The 25,320-nt window shown below is 42.0% G+C and overlaps 2 protein-coding genes, 1 long non-coding RNA gene and 1 other non-coding gene across 4 annotated transcripts; 2 read left to right on the top strand and 2 right to left on the bottom strand.

The window, feature by feature from the left end:
• Positions 1–223: 223 nt before the first annotated feature.
• On the bottom strand, positions 224–296 carry Trnar-ccu. Its single transcript has one exon. It is a non-coding gene; the product is annotated as a tRNA-Arg (tRNA).
• Positions 297–3,725: 3,429 nt separating this feature from the next.
• LOC109484148 (versican core protein-like) lies at positions 3,726–11,702 on the top strand. The gene is made up of 8 exons (XM_019787374.1): positions 3,726–3,969; positions 4,659–4,777; positions 6,026–6,293; positions 6,484–6,594; positions 6,725–6,835; positions 9,610–9,781; positions 10,091–10,253; positions 11,221–11,702. The coding sequence occupies exons 1-8, from the start codon at positions 3,732–3,734 to the stop codon at positions 11,320–11,322; spliced, it is 1,284 nt and encodes a 427-aa protein (XP_019642933.1). The 5' UTR covers positions 3,726–3,731; the 3' UTR covers positions 11,323–11,702.
• On the top strand, positions 7,238–7,955 carry LOC109484171. Its single transcript, XR_002141064.1, has 3 exons — positions 7,238–7,256; positions 7,608–7,718; positions 7,851–7,955. It is a non-coding gene; the product is annotated as an uncharacterized LOC109484171 (long non-coding RNA).
• A 3,629-nt stretch (positions 11,703–15,331) lies between the features above and the next one.
• On the bottom strand, positions 15,332–25,155 carry LOC109484130 (nuclear envelope pore membrane protein POM 121-like). Its single transcript, XM_019787347.1, has 11 exons — positions 24,682–25,155; positions 23,578–23,673; positions 22,865–23,032; positions 22,465–22,590; positions 21,924–22,068; positions 21,255–21,472; positions 20,958–21,135; positions 20,360–20,636; positions 18,099–20,234; positions 17,572–17,688; positions 15,332–17,218 (listed from the first exon to the last, which is right to left on the bottom strand). Exons 1-11 carry the CDS (start codon positions 25,089–25,091, stop codon positions 17,040–17,042), a joined length of 4,050 nt encoding a protein of 1,349 aa, XP_019642906.1. The 5' UTR covers positions 25,092–25,155; the 3' UTR covers positions 15,332–17,039.
• Between the last annotated feature and the right edge of the window lie 165 nt (positions 25,156–25,320).

Consider the following 25,320-nt stretch of genomic DNA (forward strand, 5'->3'; position numbering starts at 1 on the left):
TATACAGCTTGCATCAATAGAATTAGGCTAAGCGTCAATGTGTGGTTGTGTTTCGGTGTTTGTGTCTAACAACTTGAAAGCTGGTTTCCGATCGATGATGAGTAACATGTATGTGTTTATGTGTAAGTACTAGTATTAGAACCTTCACTTTGTGGCCCAAAAGCAGGTTTACCAATAATTTGACCACATACAGCACACCACAACCACAACCACCAAAATAATGTACCCCAGACGGGACTCGAACCCGCAATCTTCAACTTAGGAGGCTGACGCCTTATCCATTAGGCCACTGGGGCTCACATAACGCGGCAGTGTGGTCTGTGATTGGTGTGAATTACGTAATGCTGCAATGTGTTATCATTCTCCTAACATAATACAGTCATAAACCATAAGTTTCTTTTTCCCCATAGATGCTTGCAGGACGAACCCCGTCAGTACATTGGAAAGGGTCCCTCATGTGTTTTTGAAAACCAAAACGTGAACTTAAGGCCCCTTCCATGAGGATGCTTTGTCGCAAACTTTCTGACATTATGCGTCTGCACTCAGAAGTTTGCACTGTGCATAATTATCACTTGCAAGCCTACTCATACAAATATGTAGCGAGATTCCCCTCAAGTTTTACTTTACTTCACTCAAAAGAGAGTGAAGTACTGACTTTGTGGCTTCTCTCTCTCTCTTTCTCTCTCTCTCTCTCTCTCAATGAAACAAGCACTGTTGCATATACATATGCATTGTTATATAATACCTACTTCATACATATACACTAGTAATATCACTTTATCACGATAAGCAAGTAGGCGTAATAGCAAAACGCGCCAAAATATATTCAACAATTCAGTACATTACAAACTTGTCAAATACACTATTCGGTTGCCCAGACCAGCTTCAGTGACATTTTATTCGTAGTTCAGATTATAAACAGGGTAGAAAAACAGTCAGAATCGTAAAATGATAAATGGAGATCTATCCAAGGCCACCAACCAGTTAAGTGAACAAGCCGCAATTCGGATTGAGTAATGTTTTAAACATCAATGCAATCAAATCCGTCTAGTAAAGAGATGAAAGTGATGCGGTAGGCTCTTAGAAACGGCTCATTTTGAATCAAAGCGCTTCTGCCATAATGAAGCTTTCACAGTGTACGTTCTTTTGTTCTACTGCTAACAAGTCTATCAAGAGCCAGTTGTCTATAAAAACAACAACATGCGTATAAGCATTGGCCACCAAGGACGTTACATGTGTCCTTGGTATTATGCGTAGAATCCAGGACATTATATATGTCCTTGGTATTAGCAAGAAGGTTTATCTGGGTTGGCTTAGAAGTAGCAAGACATAATGCCCTTGCTACGTAACCAGACGTGATCGAACAGAAAGTTATATCTTAATGTTTTTTTTAAACGAATAAAAGTTTCAATGTGCGATAATTAATGCACTGAAATGTTCTTTTTTTACTTTTTAAAGATGAGTTTACGAAGAGCGCACGCCGGTACAAAGTACTGTACCTGCGCAAATTTCATCGATTTAAAGTTATGGTGTGGCATCATCAACATGGCGATATGGTCTTAGTGTTCGATCCCCAGACATGCCCGATATATGTTGTGCTCTTGCACTGGGAAAGTAATATTTACACCACTTTCCCAAACTATACATTGGAGTGACGCCCACCGGGCCTTTCGGCTAATCGTTGATACTGTGTCCAAACACTGATGAGGACACAAACGGATTTGGTGTCACCAATGTGCCACGATCTGCACATTTGCCACTAAGAACCGTACGATTATTCTAAACGCTGTGTTCATCAGTTTTTCTTATCCATTTTTTACAGTCCCGTATTGGATTCCGTAAATTGGTCTGGCACATGTTTGCCCGATGTCACGTGGACGTAACGACGCTCTCGTGGGTGTTTATTCTGTGATTAGGCAACGGCAAATAAATGTTAGGGATGAGACACCTTGTGAAGTTTATAAATCTAATTCGAGAGCCCGAAAAAACAACAAGATTGAAAAAAATCCAAAATAGAGGTCACATACGTTTTAATAAATGTGAGTTGAAGCGACAACTTCAAGACATGGTATCACAGCCAACAAGTCTTTTATTCCTCGGTATTCAAGAAATATTCAAGAAGTGCAGAAAAAATATATATACTGCACTCAAGGCCACCACACTGGTGGTGGTAGCACTTCTACAACGTGTACAACAGAACTATAGCTACAACTGCACTCATGGCTACATGTCACTAGTGTCATTCCTACCGCTACACTCAAGGCCACCTCACTAGTGTCACTTCTACACTCAATGCTATCACGTGACGCAACTTCAATTTTCAGCAAGGACATTTTTTTTCCCGGAAATCATGCAAAGATCACCCGTAAAGCTTATTTGATTCGGCCTTATTTGTCTGCATCTATATATTGGGCGAGTTACACAACCATATATGGTATCGATTTTGTGACATCATAGGATAGCAATAAATAAATCAACGCGCACTGGCAGAACCATTTCGCAGTTTTCTCTCGGCTGTCAACACGAGGGAAAACTAGCCCGAGAGTCACCGAAATATTTAAGACTAACGATGCTTGCTGTCAACGCTGGAGCGAACTGATACGGTAAGTCTGTCATTTCTTGAGTAGAGGAAACACCTCGTATCCCTGTAGCCTCTACTAGACTTCAGAAGCTGCTAGAAAGAGCAGAAAATACTTTTAGTAGCCAGGTAGACAGATAACATGTCAGGGTAGTTGGTCCGCTACAAAAGTACAACTGTTTGCTACTCGACAGAGGCTAATATCATTGCGCTAGTTCTGTCTTCTATACGTATTTTAGTATATCCAAGGACTTGTCACCTGTGACACGTGACGTCGACACCCGAAAATCCTAAGAATATTATTTTCTGGTGTGTACCGGTTGAGGAATTGTTCCTGGCATAGTACTACTCTCCTGGGTCGGAGATCACTGTACCCTACATTATTTGCCTGGTCCATGTAGATGCGTCCTTCAACCTTGTGGCCTTGAGTAATACATGTGGTAGGGAGAGCAGCACTTTTCTAGCTGTGATTGTTAGATGAAAGCAGGGGTATCTACGAATACAGCTTTTGCTAGCTGTTGTTGCAATTGTACATGTATGTTGACTGTTGGGGTACCGTGATCGGCACGGGTTCGGCTGTAGATGTACGTATACCTGATTTTTTGTATCCCATTTATTTAGTTCTGAAAAGTGTTTTACTCATAAAAATATGCAGTTTTAAATGATTTAAATGATTCCGATATCGGAATGATTGTATTTCATTTCTGTAGCCGATTTTTTTTATGTACAACAAAATCATGTTCGTATGGTGAAGTAAGAGATTATCCCATAATCCCCATTATGCCATTAATTCGATCACCAAAAGGAGATTCATATGCTTTGAGAGCCTGCCTGATTTTCTATAAGATGGTGACATTCCCGGATGTTCTTCCGTTTTGGGATATATGGTCGTGGGTCGTGTGACGTAGCGGTAGCGCGTTCGGCTCAGGACCAAGAGGTTCCGGGTTCAAATCCTACCACCCATGTCACCGATCTTGTGCCCTTGGGAAATTAAGGCACTTTACACGACTTTCCTCACTTCACTCAGGTGGAAATGGTTTACCGGTTATACGAAACAAAATATGTTCCACCCATGTCGGCCCTCCTAAATTCACAGTTAAGCGTTTCCCCAAGCAATGTAGAACCTCTTGTTTTCGTGTCTACTGCAGTACTGATGGAGAGCGACGCAAAGAAGGCGATGATGGTGTTGGGCGCTGGGCTAGTCCGCCCGGCACCCAGCCCGCCGCCGCCTCGCAACCTGGAGACGGGGGAAGGCGAGGCGGCGCCCGGGTCTGGGCCGCAGGACGAGTCCTCCGATAGCCCCGACCAAGGACCGCCTCACCCCGGCACACCACAGGCTACCAACCGCCGCGGAGATGGAGGGGCCAAGACACCTCGCGTAGGTTTCAAAGGTACGTCTGGGTACATGTACAATAGTCTCCACCAAATCACCATTGCTCAAGTAAGAGAAAATTAATGCATTGTAAGTAGTCATTCTTTTATTCATGTTGTATAGCAGTGTAATGCTGTCGCCTTAAGATAATTGTGTAGTATGGGTAACGTTATGTGTTTTGGAATCCAGGAAAATTAGTTGCTTTTGCAGTCGCTTTTGCAACTAATGGATATCCTAATAAAGTATCTAGTATCAAAATATCCCCTGCAGACGGATTGGTTCAACTTACTACCTCAAAAGAAAAGCCAGATAATTTTGCCGCCCTGAAATTGCATTGCATACCGGTACCTTTAAAGCGATATCATGTAAGGTTTTTGCACCAAAACTGTAAATACGAATAATTTAAATTTTCTAATCTAGATTGTCATTTTCAATAACTTCAACATATATATCAGCGTCTTTCGCTTTTCCGGCGACTCAGCGCAGCGCGAGAATAAGTTGCACCAGGCCCGCTGTAAGAGGCTCCTAAAAAGAATGTTAACAAACGGCGGTTTTCGTTTGGGTATGTTGGGCAGTTTCCCAACACGTTTTTTGCGGCGCAAAGACGCAAGCACATGCATGTTCAGTGAAACAACGATGTTTGAAATATCAAAAATCTTACATAGCTTTAAGCTATTAGTGAATGGTTTTCTAATTGTTACATCTCAGACCGTGTCCGGGAAGTGTGGAGGAAGTTGAAGTCAGACGCGTGTCGGGTCCTGCTGGGCAGCGTGCTCCTGCTGGTAGCGGCGGCTGTCATCACTGTGGGCGTGTCACTGGCTCTTGAGGTACGCAGAATCTTAAAACAGATATTTTGCTATTAATCTACAGGCAGATTCCGTGGGGCAAGGGGAGTCTATAGTAGGATCTATTGGCCTCCTGTAATCATTGGCCGACCAATAGGCGGCCAATTAACAGACTCCTCTTGCCCCACGCACGGAATTTGCCTGGAGATTCATCTTTTGGGTGGCTGAAAAGACAGCATCCAATTTTTGAGACAGTTACCATTTGTCATCCAAAAGATCTGCTTGGAGCCTGCTGAGCAGGCCTCCGAGCGGGCGTGGGTTTTAAAATTTTGATACTGGGTTTTGTAGAATTGTTTATGCGTTGTTTTGCCGGCCATCGTAGGTCAAACCAGCTTGGTTGTACTTCTTCTTCTTCTTCTTCTTGCGTACTCTCTAACCACCCCTACTGGGGTATCACTGAGAGGGGGGGGGGTGCGACGGACTATGGCTGCGCGGCCAGAAGCCCGGCCTTGAAGGCCTCCACTGTCTGGGCTTTTACAAGCTGGCCCGGTAACTTGTTCCACTCATTTATCGTTCTTGGAAAAAAAGAAAATCTAAAACAGTCTGTTTTGGCAGGTATTGCTTGATACTTATATTCATGACTTCCTCTGGTACGCCTATGGGCAGGTTTGAGGTATTGTTCCATTTGAATATTAATATGTCCATGAGCAATTTTATATAAAGATATCAAGCGAGCGGTTCTCCTTCTGTCAACAAGTAACGGCCACTGGAGGCGCTTTAGCATGTCAGAAACACTGCTGGTATAGTCATAATCACTAACAGCCATTCGCGCCGCCCTTCGTTGGACTCGCTCCAACGCCTGGGAACCACCGATGGTGATGTACGATGGCCGGTTGGTTATACGATGGCCGAATGGTTGTACGATTGCCGTTTGGTTGTACGATGGCCGGTAAAAGATCAGAACGCATTTCATAAAGCGCAGTATTTAAATGCGAACAATAATGCGAACCAGCTCGCGCAACGTTCTTTTCTTCACAACCATCATGGCTTTTCATCATGTTTAACAGGTGGTTGTGAACAAAGAACTTTGCTTTTCAAAAACCTGTTTTTCTTTTTTTGGCGTCCATGGGGACCGCCATGTTCGATTTTTCCTTTGGCCTCATGCAGGTTGAAGCTACATGTATTTCTAAATAATCGTAACTTATTCAATACAAATGATTAACGTTAGACTTAATGAAAGTGGCAAACATTATTGGGGAATTCTAAAATTGTGCACCTGTTTGTATATAGGAAACAAGTGCTTTAAAGCACAACAAAGACATAAGGATGTGGGAATGGTCTAAGAAAATCGTCACTCCTTGGGAGACAGCGTTCTACAAGAACAACTCGACCATTGCCCACCTGACACTGCCTCCATCAGGAACCAGGTTGGAATGGGCAGAACCAACCCTGAGTGCTCGTGCCAACAACGAAGCCGTAACGACACTCATCACACCAGTATGGACTCATGGCAACAATGTGACCACAGCGACTGTCGTCACACCTCTGTTAATCACAGGTGATTGATAAATGATTGTTATGCTCATTTCATATGTCAAATTCTACTTTTTAATCAACTGTTTCTAATTATGAACCCATTATGATTGTTTTGCTCATTTTATATTTTGAATTCTGTCTCAACAGTTTTTGTTCTAATAAAGTGGTTGAATCTGTTAAGAACTGTTGGGGTGTTATTATCCTTGACTCAGACATCAATGAGTGCACCAGCAAACCTTGCCAACATGGAACCTGTGTGAACCAAGATGGCGGATACAAGTGTACCTGCTCACCTGGATGGACTGGACAGAACTGTCAGCAAGGTTGGTTTCTTTACTTCTTATTTCATGAAGTTGAAAAGTTGTGGCGTATAGAATTTTTTTCAACTCTTTTTCATTGATTCAAAAAGATCATGAATCACTAACTGTGAGTGTTCTTTTCATTATGACACAGACATAAATGAGTGCACCAGAAACCCTTGCCAACATGGACGCTGTGTGAACAAAGCTGGTGGATACAAATGTACCTGCTCAGCTGGATGGACTGGACAGAACTGTCAGCAAGGTGAGTTCTTTTCATGTAGTCACCAATTTCAAGTTTAATTTGATTCCTGTGTCACTTTCTGTATAAGTTAACAGTTATTTTTATTTTTACACACTATCAGACATAAATGAGTGCACCAGAAACCCATGCCAACATGGAACCTGTGTGAACCAAGATGGCGGATACAAATGTACCTGCTCACCTGGATGGACTGGACAGAACTGTCAGCAAGGTGAGTTCTTTTCATGTAGTCACCAATTTTAGGTTCAATTATATTTCTGTCACTTTCTGTAGAAGTTAACAGTTATTTTTTTTATTTTGACACTGTCAGACATAAATGAGTGCACCAGAAACCCTTGCCAACATGGAACCTGTGTGAACCAAGATGGTGGATACAAATGTACCTGCTCACCTGGATGGACTGGACAGAACTGTCAGCAAGGTTAGTTTTTTTGGTTATTTTTTCCAAGAATTTCTCATGAAAACTTCTTTGTTAGGATTTATAGAAGCAGCCTATAATGTATTTGGAATGAAGTTGCTGTAATAATAGATATACCGGTAGTATGTTTCAATGTGAATATCGAAGTAATTCATGTGTTGCTTTCTGTTAGTTACAGTGCCTAATACTTAGACATAGATGAGTGCACCAGAATACCTTGCCAACGTGATCACTGTGTGAACAAACTTGGTGATTACCTTTGTATCTGCTCACCTGGATGAACTGGACAGAACTGTCAGCAAGGTGAGTTATTTGATTGTTGCATTAACATGTAACATTACATCTATCACACAGATATCAACGAGTGCACCAGCAAACCCTGCCAACATGGAACCTGTGTGAACCAAGATGGTGGCTACAAATGTACCTGCTCACCTGGATGGACTGGACAGAACTGTGACATAGGTGAAGTTTTCCTTTATTCCATTTCATGTAATAATTTCTCATGAAAACTTGGGGATTACAGTAGTTCCTAACAGTGGTAGTGACTTTTGATCAAACCGACTACAACATCACAATCATTTCTTTACCATACAGACCTGAATGAGTGTACCAAAAACCCTTGCCAACATGGAACCTGTGTGAACAAAGATGGTGGATACAAATGTACCTGCTCACCTGGATGGACTGGACAGAACTGTCAGCAAGGTGAGTTTTTCTTTGGTTACTTTTTCCAAGAATTTCTCTTGAAAACTTGTTTGGGGATCAATTTGTATCGTTAATGTTTAGTTCCTTTTGGTGACTTTTGATCGATCTGACTACACCTTAAAGGCATCCAATGCAGTTTCATGGCAGCAAAACTGGATTTTCAAGTCACTTCCTTGTATCATTTTTAATGTATTAAGTTATATAAAAAACCTATCCCATAGCATACAAATGTGTCTGTGAGGCAAAAATGTGATGCCACTCAGACAGAAAATGGTTGCTTGTTTTAACTATTGATGGGCAGTACTCAAAAAATAGACATGCCTCACATTGCTTGTTTTGGGGCTATTTCAAATGCTTCAAGCATGAAATGATGACAAAATGTGCTAACAAATGGCAGTAAATTTATCAGACAGAACATTTTATTTTCTTGTTTTGCTGCCCTAAAATTTGCATTGGATGGTTAAATTTAACACCATTTTTTCTTTACCATACAGACCTGAATGAGTGTACCAGGAACCCTTGCCAACATGGAACCTGTGTGAACCAAGATGGCGGATACAAATGTACCTGCTCACCTGGATGGACTGGACAGAACTGTCAGCAAGGTGAGTGCTTTGGTTCTTTGTATTTACTTTTCATCAACAATAACATGCTATTTTTGCTGAGTCGAGTATAAAGTGCCGGTCCCAAGGACACAACACTGGGGCCTGCTAGTGATTTGAAGCCAGACCTTCAGATTCTGAGTCAACAACCCTAACCACTTATGCTTCGGTCCCAATTGGAAAAAGGGGTCCTGTTGGGTAGTCCCTGGGCTTTTTTTGGCACTTTTGGACGTGACCCCGCGGGACACCCTGCGGCTACCAGGCTATTTTTGGGCCGTACGGGACCTGAGAAGAATTCTGACTTAAATTCTATCCGGGCCCCGCTGACAAAAAGACGCTGTGACCTCATCGTGAGAACACACCGGGACACATTTATTACATCACAGACCAGATGAACAGAATAAAGGTGTGTACTTCGTAAACCCGGGTAAAATGTGTGATGTCACAGATCAAATGAACACAACAAAAGCGTGAATTCTGCATTATGTATAGGTCAGTACAAGACATCGTCAGAGAATCTGACGGGGTACCTGCTGGGTGCCTGCCGGAGACCGACCAAAGAGGGTGACAAAATTTTTAATAAAATGCTACTGAAGGAAACTCTCAATTGTGACCACGACAGCCGATGCCCGCCCGACGCCAGAGCCCGGGTGGGACCGGCCGGGGCTACATCCCGACAGGCACCGGCGCAATTGGGACCGAAGCTTTACTCAGTCACTTACTCTGACTCACACACTCACTCAGTCACGCACTCACTCTCACATGAGCCAGTTTCTACAATTATAATAAGCTCCCTACAATCATCTTTCTTGAACTGTCCTTGAACCCCTTTGTTGCACACTGTTGTATGTTGGGACATTACGTCTTCCATGGTTTACAAAACAGAAGTCAAACCCTTCAGACATGGCTATAGTTTTAGTCAACTACTTTTCATCATGTAGATACTATTGTATAATAATATAATCTGTTTCAATACTGTTGTATGTTTATGATTTGCAATTAGCCTACGGGCACGAATTTGCAATAAAACTTCTATATGTTAACAGCCAAGCAATGCAAGAGTGGGTGGAGCGAATTCGAAAACCACTGCTACAGGTTGTATCCGGACAAAGTCACCTGGTCGAAGGCAAACTGGCAATGTAAGCAACACAACGCAAACCTTGCATCTATCAAAAACCGCGCAGAGAATGACTTCATCACCGATCTCATCAAAAATGGTGGGTGATGATGATAAAGAATGATTCTTGTACTCCTTGTTTTTATTGTCATTTCGAATGATGATGTTTTGCTCATCTGGTCTGAAATCCTCACAATATCAATCAATATACCTTATCTCTTATCACCTTAGATTTCTTTTTATATCTGCAAATTAAACTTATGTTGCTTTAGGGTTCTGTACTTGTAAAATTATATAGTCTTGTCATGTACATGTATATTTTGAATAATGGGAAGAATTATTCAACATCAGAAATAGTTTCATTTATAAATGGATGTTATGATTTTGTTTATTCCAGCCCCTTATGGGACTTTTGTACGGAAGCTTGTTTGGTTTGGAATGACACAAGGTGGGAGGTGGCAGTGGACAGATGGGTCGAGAGTTATCTACACAAACTGGGCTCCCGGGAAGCCAGACCAAACTTGGCTTACTTACTTTGGCATGGAAGAGAAATGTGGCTGCCTGTACTCGAAGGTAAGTTTGTTTTTTTTTCCTTCGAAGTCATCAATAGTGGAAAAACTATAATTACAGTCAAACCTGCCCAAGAAGGGTATCAGTTCACTGAGGTAAAGTGGTCTTCTTGAGCAGATCATTTAATGAATATGCCTTAAGAAATTGAATTATTTTGGGAAAGAGTCACTGTGGCCATTATGGCCAGGTGGCTGGTTGGGGCAGGTGTGAGCGGTTTGAATGTGTTTACAGATCCATGTTGAAGCATTAAGATCTGGGCTTCTTTGGTACTATAGATTGAGCCACCTAGAACAGTGAGAAAAATGAAACATATACCCTTGTAGTTGTAGTTGTACAGTAAATCTTAAAATGTTGGCCATGGTGATGTTTTTTTTTTAATTTTGCAGTTTTTGGGTGGTCTCTTTCTGCAAACTTGAGGTTAAGATACCTTGAATAGTTGTTTCATTGTTATTCTACTATGCTACAGAATTGCTTCAATAATATTGCAAACTTGGAAACACCATGAAAACCTTGATTGCACTTAGGCCACATCAATTTAATTTCTTGGTTAACAGATTTTTCTAGAAAAATAATGGAGCGGGCGAAAAAAAAACAAAAAAAACAGGCCAAGTCATCCTATTATTATGGCCGAAAATGGTATGATAGGAGCCATGAAGTCAACACACCAGGCTGGTTCAAAATTTAAACAATGAATTTTGAACAATGATACCACTGAATTGAAAGATTCAATAACTGTAACAACTATAGGAAGAAAAAGGAATGTTTTCAACTGTTCAGGGCAAAATATTGAGCATTTTGCAGTTGATTCAGAATTTTTTTTTTTTGCAAATCTGAAAAAAATGAAGCGGGCGAATCCATTAAAAAAGAAATTATATTGGTGTAGCCTTAGTTCTACAGAAAAAAAACATCATTAGAGTAATACATGACTTTAGTTATATAAATGCATTCACAGTATGTGATGTTTCAACAGACTGAGAAAAGCTGGTTGCTGCCATCAGGAGGGGAGAAAGGGCAGTGGAACAACATGAAGTGCATGGCCAACTATTCCTACATTTGTAAAGCTCCAAAATAGCCCATCCCCAGGGATGAAAAATTGTGCAACTTTATCTAAAACCATCAAAATCAATATGTAGGACATGGAGGTCCATTGTAATAAAATGTTTTGACTGTAAAAAACATGTAGTTCCAAGTATTTGTGCTCATAGAGGTAATACAAACTTTTTAAGGAAATCTAAGCCAGTTGCACAACCTGTAAAGTTGAATTGAAAGAGGCTCTGTAAAACAGGAGTAAATTAAAATGAAAGTAGACAATATAGAATGTATCATAGTCATGTAGTTGACACAGATTCCTGAATTCTCATTCTGAGTTGATCAAACTGATTTCATATCACAGAATCTTAAAAGTGCTGATATTACTTGAGAATACTATCCAAGTACACATTAGGTACATCATAGCACCTGCTATGTATACTTCAAAGTAAGTGGTTAATTATCATTCACTTACTACATTTACTTTGTAGTTTATAAATTATATAAATATAATGTTCTAACTTTCATTAGCATATAAGTGGTCAAATTTGTCATTTGCATGGCCTCAGTATTATGTATCCAACTCTATAATTTACATGTGTACAGTACTAGTATACAGCATGTAATTGTAGTGTTTAGACATGTACATGTGCATCATACTATTTGTTTTGAGACAAAAAGACAAGTCTGTTTGTTTCTTATAAGGCCATGTTGATTTGATTATATGGATGACATCCTCTGGGAACCCCAAAACTGATGCGAGCGTGCGAATAAAAAAAAAGTTTGGCCAAAAAAAAAAGTTGCCTTCATTATAAAATCTATGTGGTTTTGAAGGTTGAACAAATGACACAGAGTATGGTTTGGCGAATAATCTACTCTTCGAATTCATTTCTTTACATTTTTGTCTTTTTTCCTTTGATTTTGGCAGTCTACGACATTTGTATCGTTTCTAAATGTTTTCCTTGCAACATATGGTATATTTTTGCTCATTTAGCAACTGTTTTGCACGATTTACAGTATGGTTGAAAACTTTTTTTTTTTGGAAACGGCCGAAAATTCATGCGCGCGCGGATGTCATCCATATAATCAAATCAACATGGCCTAACATGGTGAGGTACATGTACATTGTAGATGCATGCCAAAATATTACCGTACCTTCACAACATGAACTATAAGGGAAAAAGAATCATCCACAAACCTAATCAAGGAAGACCATATGAAGGTCCCCTCAGCAGCCTTCTTGACAACCCAAACTGTGTCTAAGTCACATCAGACTCACGTACTAAAATATCTTAGAGACTTAGCAAGAGACAAACAACGATGGATTGAACTGTACACTGATTTGGTCTGTCGATTGTATTTAGATAGCCTGGGTGCCATCCTGGTTAGTTTACGTCCGCTCCTACAGTCGCTACCACCAACCAAACGGGTGCTACCTGGTTGGTGGTAGCGACTGTAGGAGCGGACGTAAACTAACCAGGATGGAACCCAGGCTAGTATTTAGAGTTAAGCTACTACTAATTTACAGCCAAGAACAGTTATATATAATTTCTATATCCACACTCTACTCTGTATCATACAAAGTGCTACTGATGGTTGGCATGTGATAACAGGAACTAAGCAATGGTAGAACAAGTGGACTCAAATGTTTGGTACCAAGAATCTTATTTCTTTGTTTGACTGAATTTATTTCTTAGTTTCATTTATGTACCCAAGGTATTGTTTTAATAAAGGCAACACGAAGTAGACAACTATGGTCCAGTTTCTGTTTGTAGTTTTTCTGTGTAAAGATACAGAACTGATGTGAATTGCTATATTACAACTCTATGTGGATGACATTAGCCGGTTCAATGGCCAAGTGAGTAGAGTGTTTGCCTTGCATTTGGTACAGTAGGTCATGAGTTCTATCCCTGGCCAAGTGAAGTCATACCTAAGTCTTCATGGTACATACTGCTTTTTCTCTACTTAGCACTCACCATTTGAGAAAGACTGATGGAAGCTTAACACACACCACTGCCAGTGGACCAGCCCCCTGCTGTAGTGATTGCACAACTGTGTGGCCCAAGGGCTATAGAAACAGAGATGGGCGCTGACTTCTTTGCACCATAGGTGCATGAAGAAGGTTTTCTGAACAAGGTAATTATTGAAGGGGTACTTACAGTAACTCATATTGCTCATCAGCCCCTCAGACTAGGCTATCTGGTATCCATTGTGGAAAATAAGAAAACATGAGACATGTCCAATAACAGTGGCATTTTTATTTCAGCTACACATATTTATGCTTTATATAACATCCAAAAATCAGGCTCACAACCTGTGCTTGAAGGCAATGGAGGAATACAGGTAGAAAAATAAAAATTCTCACATTTGTTTGGTTCTTCTTCTAAAGATCCTAGTTTTATAAGCTTTCACGCCAATCAGTCAACCACTCAGCCAAATAATTTAAGAGTTTCTCGCATTCACTCTCTCACTTCCTGAAAAGTTTATCATAGGGGCAGATCCTGCCCAAAATGCACATCATACCCATCCTCCAAGCACAGATTGCGCTAGCACCTTGCAATGTTTCTCACGTAATGTACACAAATCATGTATAAGATCCATCCAGTATTGCCTACACAACAGTTCAATGTACTATACAGTTATACAGTAAGCAAACAATGCTTCCACCCCAGAGGTGTCACCAAAAAATGTAGTACACTGTACCAAGATATACATGTGTGTAGTAGCCCTAGGTTTAACCTTCTCCCTGCAGCCTAACCACATAACCAATACAAATTTGGTGCCAAACAGCTGCCTTAGGAGCCTGGAGGTTAAGAGGCAGTCTTACCTTTAACCATACAAGATTACTACTTCTCAATGTGCAAATTTAAAGTGCCATAGGAAACAGTGGCCCTATGATTATGATGCAATGTTAGTGTTACTAGCAAGGTACAAAATGTACTTAAAACTGATGATCATACATGTATGCACTGGACACAGTATCCAGTTACAAAGCAATTATCAATAACTTCTAAGCCACTTTCAAAAAGCCTTAGTGATTAAACATGGTGTGTTTATTTCACTACATTACATGTACTGTCACAATTGAGGCATAGTACATTTAGAATACCACATTCATAACTTGACATGAATACAACATTGTACAACCTTAACATACTGTGCTTGAAGGGTATATAGAAAAATAAATAACCTCTCTTTTTGATATGTCACAGTTTTGGGGAAGACTTTCTTTCTTCTTGCACACAGCATTGCCAAATATAAGAATCTACAACAGTCCGATGGGCCCAGGCAATCCACCAGTTTTTAAAACAGAAATAATGGCTGTGCCTCATATAGTAATAGGCAGCATATCTTAATTAAACTTGAAGACCATTCTGATTATAGAATGGACTAGTAATATGCTTCACATATCTCAGAACTGTGCATCTATGTACTGTATGTGAAAGACAGATTATCCTTCAAATAAGGACTGGTATTGCCACAAATGAACAAACAAGAAGACGTGAATATTTAAAACAGGCTAGGTGAAGAACAAAAGATGAGCATTACTATGCTTGATTATGAAAACAAAGAGTTTGGAAACTTCTACTGCATCTGGAAACTTGTACTGACTGAAACAAACCAGTTTGAAAGCTGACCGACACACAAAAGTCCAACATATATGCTCCACAGATACATCAGCATACTTTTAACTGCAACAAAGCATTGTCTTTAGTTTCCACGTGGGCAAAGTAGCAGCATTTCATCACACAACACATTCACTCATACTATGGAGTGGTGAAGAGAAATTCCCTAGAAGTTTGCGTTTCACCAACTGAACATTTAACTTTTCTTGCTGTCTGTGCAAAAATGAATGCATGTACAGTATTTTACATGTAAATGAACCTGTAACAGACAACCCCAGTTCTGTAGCAAAGTTCTTTATTCACAACTACTTGTTTAACAAGAGCTGGCGCTTTGATCATGGCAATTATGACTGGTTCACTGTGCACTGTGCACCTAGCTTCAGTGTCATACATGTTGTAATTACCCTGATGAAGATGACAGACAGTCGTCAAAATGTCGGCTCTTGTTAAACAAGTGGTTGTGAATAAAGAACTTTGCTATTCAGTCATTCACCAACCTGATGAAACTATTCACAGACTCTAGTTCAAGTCTACGACCCAAATTTCAACAACCCAGGCACTAAATGCTGGTGGATAGACCTGGCGCCATCAGACTGCAGTTCATACAGTCAGTCAAAAACATGCAGAATTTCATTCAAACTCACAAACTTGTCCGCACTCACACACTCTGTGGCAAGAAAATTTGCCCATTAAAGTATTAAGTATGTACATATCACCCTCCAAACACAGTTTGCTATATCTTAAATCTCCTTACATAAAACACTCACAAATTAATGTACAAGTCGTTATCTAATTAAACAGTGCTAATTAATCAACCATACATGTTAACTGTGTCAGCAACCAACCACAGGACTAACACTAACATTAGTCACCCTACTACACATGGGACAAACCAAACTAAAACCTAGACAGGGGTGCAGCCTCGAGTGGACCTTAAAAACAGGTTTGTCCTTACAATTTTTGATAATTCATCACATTTGTTCGTCTAGCATCATGTCCAGACATGAGCTGAATCATGTATCATAATATGACATCAAAGGCACTTTTTTCTTGCTATTCGGCCTCACCCTCTCTAGGTTCATGTTAACATGTTACATCTATGGTAGAACTACAAATGTACGTATCAAATATTGCGAAAGTTTACATGCCACAGACTGTTTACACCAATAGGTAGGGTAGGCAGGCTATGGGTTAGAACTTGGCAGTTCAATATACCTTGAACAAAATAATGTCTAAACAACAGGCCAATTCTGCATAATTTCAGAGGAGTTTGACTTTCCTTTCAAAATATAATCAAATTTCTGTATTCTCATTTTGTCCCATTCAACTCAAGATATCAAGAACATGTATGGCATGATACATCTCATGGCCTTTTCCTAAAATTATATGTTGTCTGTCTTATTGAAGTTATTCCACCAAATCCTCAAAGGCAAAATGAAAGAAAAAAAAGTCAATGCATTAAGTAACCCAGCAAATGTGATGTGGTCACCATCAAAATCCTGCGTTTCCCAGTTAACAATAGTTACTGTATTAATGAATACAATAGAAGCTAAACTGATGAGCTACTTGGGATATTTTGTAAGACTTCATAGAATTCTACCAGACCACAGATTCCTGAACTTAAAACCTTGTTTTCTTTCCTCAGAAATTTACTGATTGATCACGATTATCCTTTATCAGTAATTCAGTTTATGCAGCCTTAGACATACTGCAAACTATGGCAGAACCTTCCAAATTTGTGTTTAAATTCAATTTCCTATCACTCAACCATTGCTAGTAGAAGTCTAATGGTGTACAAATCGGCATTGCTGTCCCCTCTAAACACCATTCCCTATCTAGTGAGAGAAAGTGTTAATGTTCAGTTAATGAAATAAATTCTTGGAAAATGAAATGGAAGGTTAGCAAAAAGTACAACACTGTAATACTTGTGACTTGCAGCTACGAACAGTGATGCAGCATTACATGTTTACCTGTAGAAACTTAATCATTCCCAGTTGCTTTTAAACAGCTACTGTGATACATGTACATGTAAATGACTATCATGCAACAAGGTATATGTACATTGTTGTGTACAGTATGAAGTATTGGTGGTAGCTACATGTGGGTAAGGATATTGTCCTATTACGTGTTGCGCCTATCTCTTGGTTCCTCTGCGTTTGGCCCTCAGACGATCTCTGGTCCGTGATCCAGTTGCGGCGGATGACGGCGTAGATCCGATAGAGAACCCGCCAGGTGTTCCAGGTGTACCTGGGGTGAAGGCGCCAAAGTTCGGCTGAGCGGGCGTACCAAACGTGGGGGTGCCGGCGGGGGTGCCTGGGAGAAATGGTCAGAAAGAATTGTTACCTTTACCTTCGCAGAAGGAAAACATATTGTATTTGCTCTGTTTCTTCTTCCTCCTCTCCATACAAAAAAGGTCAATGACCCGGACCAGACGTCTGTCACCATGGTAACTGGTGCTGCAGCTGATGACACCCTGTGGTCTTGGGTTACATTATGTAGCAAATGTTGAGGGGCTGATTTCATAATGTACAAATGTATTACTCAAACATACCCAAACTAAACCACAAACATGTACATGTATATCCCATGAAACGAAGAAACACTACAAAAACATAGCCTTCTACTTCTAGGAATTAGGGATCTTCATGATTGTACATGTAGGTTACCTGCAGAAAAGTTGAATGACGGTGTTGGTGTACCGGGAGGCTGGGCTACGAATGCAGGCTTCTCAGGGGTGTTGGTCTGCCCAAACTTAAACACGCCGGAGGACTGCTGGGGGGTGCCTGATGCAGGGGAGTCAGATATAAAACAAAAATCTCTTACTATGCCTATGCACTACCAACTGCTACAATGTGTATTTGAAAGTGAGTAACAAATGTTTTGACAAAGAGAAAACTAATTAATGCATATAGAATCAGGGCTTGAAAAATCTTTTACTGTTATTAACATGTGACCACCTACGAAGTACAAAAGAATGGTTGCTGAACAATTTTTCGTACAATTAATACTTCCTAAATTCTGGGTGGTACAAGTATAATTTGTCAGGTGCAAGTACTTTTCAATGTTACCTGAAAAAGGGATTTAAAGCCCTGAGAATGATACTAATAGATCCTACGATGGCATGATGTTCAGCAAAACATGACATTAGACAACAACTCACTCAAGCATAAAACAGTGACTGAAAGAAACTCACCAAACCCACTAGACTGTGCTGCAGTCCCGAAATTAAACCCTGCTGTTGACGCTGTTGTTGTTGCTGCTGCACCAAATCCAGACGACGTTCCAAAAGCGTTTTGCGAAGTGCTGGCACCAAAAGCATTCTGTGTTGAAGACGCTCCAAAAGCAGGAGTAGCTGTGGCAGTGGCTCCGAAAGTCCCTGTGTTCTGCTGCCCAAATGCTGGCTGTGTCGTCATCCCCATGGGAGCTGCATTCGCATTTGTGGAGGCTCCGAAAGCATTCTGAGTGCTGCCGAATGCATTCTGGGTTGCTCCGAACGGGTTTGGAGTGGCAGATGACGCACCAAAAGCATTGGCTGCTGGTTGGGTTGCTGTGCTGCCAAATGCTGGCGTGGTACTGGCACCAAATGCAGGTGTTGTGCTAGCGCCAAAGGCTGGAGCTGTCGTAGTGCTTGCACCGAACGCTGGGGCTGACGTGGTGCTGGCACCAAATGCTGGTGCCGTGTTAGTGCTTGCACCGAATGCTGGAGCTGCAGTTGTAGTGCCTGCACTGAATGCTGGAGCTGCAGTTGTAGTGCCCGCACCGAATGCTGGCGCACTGCTGTCTGCCTTCTGTCCAAAGGAGAACGATGATGATGCCTGGGTGCTCGCTGTTCCACCAAACTGGAAAGGCGTTGCCTGGCTTCCTCCAAACGGCCCGTTACTTGTACTGCTGGGTTTTGTGGCTCCAAAAGCGTTCACCGCACCCTCTGCCGCTGCTGTTGTAGCTGTGGTCGTTGCTGCTCCAAAACTAAAGCCAGCAGCTGCTGTTGTTGTTACTGTTGAGCCAAAGTTGAGTCCAGACGAGGCTGCAGCCGTTGTTTTGGGCGCGGCGCCAAAGCTGAAGGGTGTGGCAGCTGCAGCTGGTTTTGCAGCCTGGCCGAATGAAAATCCAGCTGAACCAGATGCTGCTGTTGTTGTGGGCTGTCCAAATGAAGTCGTGGTCTGTCCGAATGCAGGAGCAGCCGTAGTAGTGGCTGCCTGTCCAAATGCCGGCAAAGACGAGGCAGTGGTTTTCCCAGACAGATTGAAAATTCCTGTACCAGTAGAAGTCGTGGCAGGTGCAGAACTTGCAGCTGCATTGAAAGAGAATCCCGCAGCTGCCGTGGTTGCTGGCTGCGTGCTCCCAAAACTGAATCCTGCACTGCTGCCTGCTGCAGCTGGTTTGGCTGTACTGGAGCTTGAAGTCCCTCCGAACGCAAACAAACCAGCTTGTGGGGGGTTACTGCTGCCCTGTGTTGTCGTAGCATTCTCACTTGCTGTTGTACCTGTTGCAGTTCCGAACCCTGAAGTTGCCGTTGCCCCAGCAGCAAAGCTGAAGGTTGCACCCTTTGTGGAAGTCGCTTGAGTCGTTGTACTTGTACTTGCATTGAAGGTAAAACCACCAGTAGAGGGGCCCGGCAGAGACCCTGCATTAAACCCTCCCACACTGGAGCTTGTTTTGGTTGTGTCTGGTTTTGAGTTAACAGTAGACGTCTGATTTCCAAAGCTGAACAGTCCTGTAGTGTTAGGCTGGGGGGCTGCTGAAGCATTCGTGGACGAAACAGAGGCGGTGATACTGCTTGCAGGACCAAAGATTGACGGGAAAGTTGTCTTTTGTCCACCAGCGTCTGGCTTTGAACCCGAGGTGGTAGATGTGTTGATGCTAGTGCCTGTAGAAAGGATTGGAGCAGCCGGCAGTGCTGCGGATGTGGAGATTGCTGTGCCCTGTGTGAGAGCTCCAAAGTTGTATGGTGGAGGTGCTGTGGATGGCAAAGATGCTGCAGTTGCAGGTGCTGATGCAGTCTTGTCTGCAGGATTACCAAAACTAAACGGAGTGCTGACTGCAGGTTGTGAAGCTGCAGCAAAGTTGGACACTGCTGCAGTCGTTGCTGCAGTTTTCTCTGGCACTGTCAATGATCCTGCTGTGAGTAGTGTGGTGGGAGCTGCGGAAGTAGTATTGAGCAGGAGGCTACTTTGAGGTTTGACTGTTTCTGCTGGTTTTGCTGACAAGGTAGAGGTGGATCCAGCTGTGCTTGCAGCTGCAGCAGGTACTGCTGATGTCAACAAACTGGTGGCAGCTGTTGAAATGCCACCTGCAGGTTTTGGTGTGAGAGTTGTTGCAAGATCAAGACCTGTAAGAGAATAATACAAAACATTGAAGGTCATACTAAAAAATATACCATAGTTTATGGCAATGCATTCCAACCAATGCTAAAAATCAAACAACTGACAGTAAACAATAGTTTTAATCCCATACCTGAAGTGTTAAGAGAAAGAGCAGGTTTGGAGCCTGTCATGAGTAGACCTGCACTAGGCCTCGTCAAGTCTGCCCCTGCAGCTGGTTTGGACAACAGAGGTTTGTCAGGAGCGGTGAACAGGCTGGTGGAGGCCGCCGGTGTTGGTGCGGCGCTGGCAGGCTGTTCCTCCCCCACGGCCGCCTGGAGGACTCGCTTCACGCGCTCAACCTTCCGTCGACGGTCCTCCTCGTAGATCTCTCGGGTGACCTCGAACCCTGGGTCAGGGCCAGGGGGCGGCTGAGGGAGACATTGAGACATTGGTCACTCTAACATTTGAGATTCATCTTCTATATTAATATAAAGGTAAAGGTACTCTTATAGCATTATTCACTGTATCTACAGGGCATGGTATTGAAAAGCAGAGTCAATGCTTAGCTTTCCAGTGCCTTTACCAATTGCAAAACAAAGGCAGGAGTTGTGTTTAGTGCTTTATCAACATCTGGCCCAGCACTGCCGGGATTCGAACCCATAAACTCTTGATCCAATATAATGTCTGCTATGCTAAAACCCTTTACCATTTACTTTAAGTACATGTATAAAAATGAAGAAGCAGCCTACCAGTTTGGGTCCTTCGTGCTGGAGTTGCAGGACCCCCCTCCTCCTGGCCGGACCCCCCCTCTGTACCGACGCCCCCTCCTTTGCTGCAGGCTTCTCTGTGTCTGCAGGTTTTGTGCCTTCTGCTGTTGTCAACGACTCATCCTGTATACTGTCTGCCTCGCTGGGTGGGCTGGACCCCCTGCAAAACAAGAAATTGGACTTACCCATATTTTCCACTTTACACCTCCAGTCTAAAAGTCAAGGAATATATGATGTAGATGTACTAAATCACAAGCCTTAATCTACACGTGTACTCACTTGACTTTCTTGGCGTCAGGTGTGTTCCTGTCCGAAGGTGTGACTGACCCTGCAGTACTGAGTCTGGACGAGGCTGGGGACGTGTTCTGGGACCCGCGGATCTTACGCTTCCCGCCGAGTCTGTCCTGCCCGCGCCGGAACGAGTTGAAGGAACTGTTGAAGGCGTTCCTTGAGGAGCCGGCTGGGCTGGCTGCACCGTTTCTTACCCTCTTCAACACCTGTGCAAGAAGAAGAAGTTATATATGATAAGATACACTAGATAAAATGACGTGCACAAAAAGAAGAGAAGAAATTGGCAGTGACGGACCACATTACTAGAAACAACTGCATAATAGACCGGGAGGGGGCTATGATGATTGTCAGAGAGAATAATAAACAAATCTGGTAGATCATGGAAGCTGTCTGGATAAAAGAGTCAACCCCGGCGATGAGCTGGGTTGAGGGGGATACAGATTTAGCCACATTAGGGATTGTGTTCTCGCCGCAAAAGTGCCACCTATATCGGCAATATATAGCGACAAGAAGTTGTACTCCAATCAGAAGCTCTGGGGAAAGTGTCTGATGACAGGCATTGAAATGTAAGCCAAAAAAACAACAACAATATCCTGTGCCATAGTGCTGTAGCAGGTACAGAAATCTACAGTTCTGCAGAATGTCCCACTGACGTACCTCTGGGTTGTCCTCCCACCTCTGCCTGAGTGCCGGCCGTTTGAGCGCCCCGGCCTGCGCCTGGATGGCTTCTCCCTCCTGGTTGGTCGGGAGGGTCCTGAATGCAGAAGAGGCGGAGCTAGCAGATGACAGGGAACTTCTTCTTCTGGGGAAGAAAACAAACAATACAGGAGCTGTGAGTCTGACAGCTGAATTATGCATGTTGCCCGTTGCAGTATCAAAATAGCTTTTGTTAATTTGCCATAGATGTTAAAGGTGTGATTGCGAAAACATAGGGTTAGAATATTGAATGATGTTCTGAATTGAAGTCTTTTCCTATGTAATAATTTTCTCTGTTTGAAAAATTTTGGACAAAATTCAGTCGCACCAGCTTGAAGTTGTAGCTATGATCATCTAGTATTTTGACATTTTAGGTCACCTAAAATGTTAAAATACTAGATGATCATAGCTACAACTTCAAGATGACTGTCCCACATTTAAATGCTAGAATACATTGTGTTTTACACATCTGTTTTCTACATTTTCAGTCCCTGAAACTAACCTTCTCTTGTCATAGTTTCCTTCCTCGCTGTCAGTGCGCGATCGTTTCCGCCTCTGCCGTAGTGCCTGTACGACCGTTTCTGTATCACACGGGTCTGCTGACGGACTCTCTTCTGCAGCTGACAATCTGGAAAAATCAATAACTTGTATCAGCCTTATAGTTATACAAGTTCAGTCTCAAGATGCTTCATTGAATACAAAGAAGTTACAGGTCCACGGCTAACTGTGGGATTGGTTCTGGAGACAGACCAGGGTCTTGACGCAGTTGTTGCTTACTTGAACTGTATTATCTATTGGATCACTTCAAGTTCAGCCAAAATCTAGGAGAAAAAACTACCAAACCTGATTTTTTCAAGACTTAAACTGCATGGAAACCCAACATTAGTTTTTCTAGTCCTTACCTTGAGCTTGGCCTGAGCAGTAGACTGGGTGAGGAGACCAGGGATGTGTTGGGAGGGGGAGCGGCTATCTTCACAGTGACTGGACTCTGGCTGTTCCCCCTCTGGCCATGTGGACTGAGTACTCTGGACACCAGACTGCCCTGCCATCTCACATGGGGCAACGTCCCTCTGAAAATAGCATAAACATGGCTGTGACCTTGTTTAGATACAGGTCCAGACATGTACCTTAACACATTTTAGGTAAAGGTACATGTACATTGGTTTAGGTACGAGTCCAGACCTGTACCTAAACAAGTTTGGTCTTTGTTAGTGGTAAATTCTTGTCTTTGTAGGAGAGTTTCCATGTTTCAATCAAAAAACAACAGAATTTGAAGTGCTAAGACTATCAAAACTGTTACTTGAGGTGAAACTATCTGTATCTTTTACTAAAAGTTTTTAGTGTTTTATTTTGTGCAGGTGCGCAGTGGGTCTACCACTTCATGAGAGAAGTTGGAGGTGAAAGGAGGAAAGATAGGGGGGAGCACAAAAAAAAGACGTCTGCACGCTTATCTTCAACTCAAAAAAGACCTTTCCTACTTGGGTACGTGAGATCTGTCAGGACCAGACTTGTACATGTACCTGCAACCTGATTCTGTTACCTGAATAATTTTTGAGGTACAGGTACATGTAACAGGTGTTAGGTACATGTATATATAATAGGCACACAGACCTACCTTGTTGTGTACTGTGCCTGGTGTGTGGGGTACCTCCGTACTGCAGGTGTGGGGCTGGCAGGTGATGTAACAGGCATGGTCGGGCTGCCAAGGGTACTGAACAAATAACAGAGATATTGCTCATAGGAAATTCATATATAGTCTACTACTTGATAAATTATGTCACCTAGGAAATAACAGAACTTGTTAATACATATATATGAGCAACTGCAAAAACTGGCTGAACATGACAAAAACTGTATATCAATCATCAATAGTACCAATATCTGACTATATAGAGTCTATATAGTCTGATATTGGTACATTGTATATTAAACTTAATGCTTTAAGTACATCTTAAAGAATGTATTGCAAAAAAAATCCACTACTTAAAAAAGTACTATGGCTAGCTAGTCTTCGGTTAAGGAAATACATAGCACAGAAACTAGTTATGTAACTTAACCAACAGATGGAGTTTAATTCAAAACAAATGTAACTTTAATGCTTTTAACATTTAAAGTGAAAGGGGGCCAGTGAAAGGTTAGTGATCCATGCAATACTTGTATCATATGGAAAGTGTCTGCCGTCTTTTAAAAAAGCTGACATTTTGTTCCCAACAAGTCACTTTGTCACAAGTGACTCATCAGCCAAAGGTCATTTTAGAAACCAACTCTAGTATCTTCAGAGGGCAGAACAGTGAATCATCAAAAGATCAAGGCCATTTTATACTCCAGGCTTGCTTACATGATTTGATTAATGTCTCCACTCTCCCTCCAAGTAGATGTTACAACGTACGTTTTAAGTGTTTTTGATGTATTAACCGCTATCGCCTTAACATATTACAACACTTTAATACACGTGGGAAAATTACACATACAACATCAAATTTACCCACACATCGTAACTCTGACTGAGATTTACGATTTTATCTCTAGAAAATGAAGATAATAATCTACAGAAAATTATGTGACACGAAAAGTAATAAATTATTTTTACATGGAAAACGCAAAAATAAAAAGGCTGTAATCTGTAAAATATGTACCTAAAATGTCCAAATCCAAATCTGTCCTTGACAGAACGGCTGACAGAAAGTCTACAATCCGCACTGGTTTCAATTTTTCTTACCTGAACGTAAGTCGCCTTGTGATCGTGCTGAGTGAAAGTTCTTCCCCGGGCGAAGGGAGAAGGGGTCCCGCAGATGACTGGAGCTCGTACTCGGGAGACCTAGTTCTTACAAAGCTAAGGGTAGGGCTGAAGGGCTTCTTGCTGCTGCTACCAACGGTTCTGTTACCAAAAGAGCCATTCATGTAAGACGTTTCCGGTGTCGAATTTTTTCTCGTCCGCTTCGGGCGCCATGCGACGGCTTGCCGCTTCTTATACTGGTAGGTGTCGTAGGCCCATGCACCGGCGACGGCCGCACCAGCCAAGCCCGCAAGGGACAGGAGGAAATAAAATATTCCAAAGAAATAAATTCCTGTCAGGAAACCTGCAGACAAGCCACCGATCGCATAAAATTTGCGATTTTCTGGCTGCATTTTGCCATCATCTTAAAGGGTTGGCGCCATCTTGAACATTGGCAGCAATAGCTATCAACTGCGCATGCGTATGTGAATAAGGTTGAAGGTTCATTTTAAAATTTTGACCAATCAAAAAACATGTTGTACACAGATTATATCTACAAAAAGTTATCCCATCAGTGATTGGTTTGTGGTCACAAACTTTATCCAATCAAACCTCGGAATGGGAAAGTACAGGACGGAGTAT

Source organism: Branchiostoma belcheri, unplaced genomic scaffold (genome assembly GCF_001625305.1).
Source record: "Branchiostoma belcheri isolate BF01 breed outbred unplaced genomic scaffold, Haploidv18h27 scaffold69, whole genome shotgun sequence".
Lineage (NCBI taxonomy): Eukaryota > Metazoa > Chordata > Leptocardii > Amphioxiformes > Branchiostomatidae > Branchiostoma > Branchiostoma belcheri.

What these genes read in the sequence shown, in the direction of transcription:
- LOC109484148 (XM_019787374.1), top strand. Translation starts at nt 3,732, where the DNA reads ATGGAGAGCGACGCAAAGAAGGCGATGATGGTGTTGGGCGCTGGGCTA. An exon ending in TGGACAGAACTGTCAGCAAG is followed by an intron (nt 6,595 to 6,724) that starts GTTGGTTTCTTT and finishes ATTATGACACAG; the next exon opens with ACATAAATGAGTGCACCAGA. An exon ending in TGGACAGAACTGTCAGCAAG is followed by an intron (nt 6,836 to 9,609) that starts GTGAGTTCTTTT and finishes ATATGTTAACAG; the next exon opens with CCAAGCAATGCAAGAGTGGG.
- LOC109484130 (XM_019787347.1), bottom strand. Translation starts at nt 25,091, where the DNA reads ATGCAGCCAGAAAATCGCAAATTTTATGCGATCGGTGGCTTGTCTGCA. An exon ending in GGTGGGAGGACAACCCAGAG is followed by an intron (nt 21,473 to 21,923) that starts GTACGTCAGTGG and finishes CTTCTTGCACAG; the next exon opens with GTGTTGAAGAGGGTAAGAAA. An exon ending in AGCACAGTCTAGTGGGTTTG is followed by an intron (nt 17,689 to 18,098) that starts GTGAGTTTCTTT and finishes CCCCTGCATCAG; the next exon opens with GCACCCCCCAGCAGTCCTCC.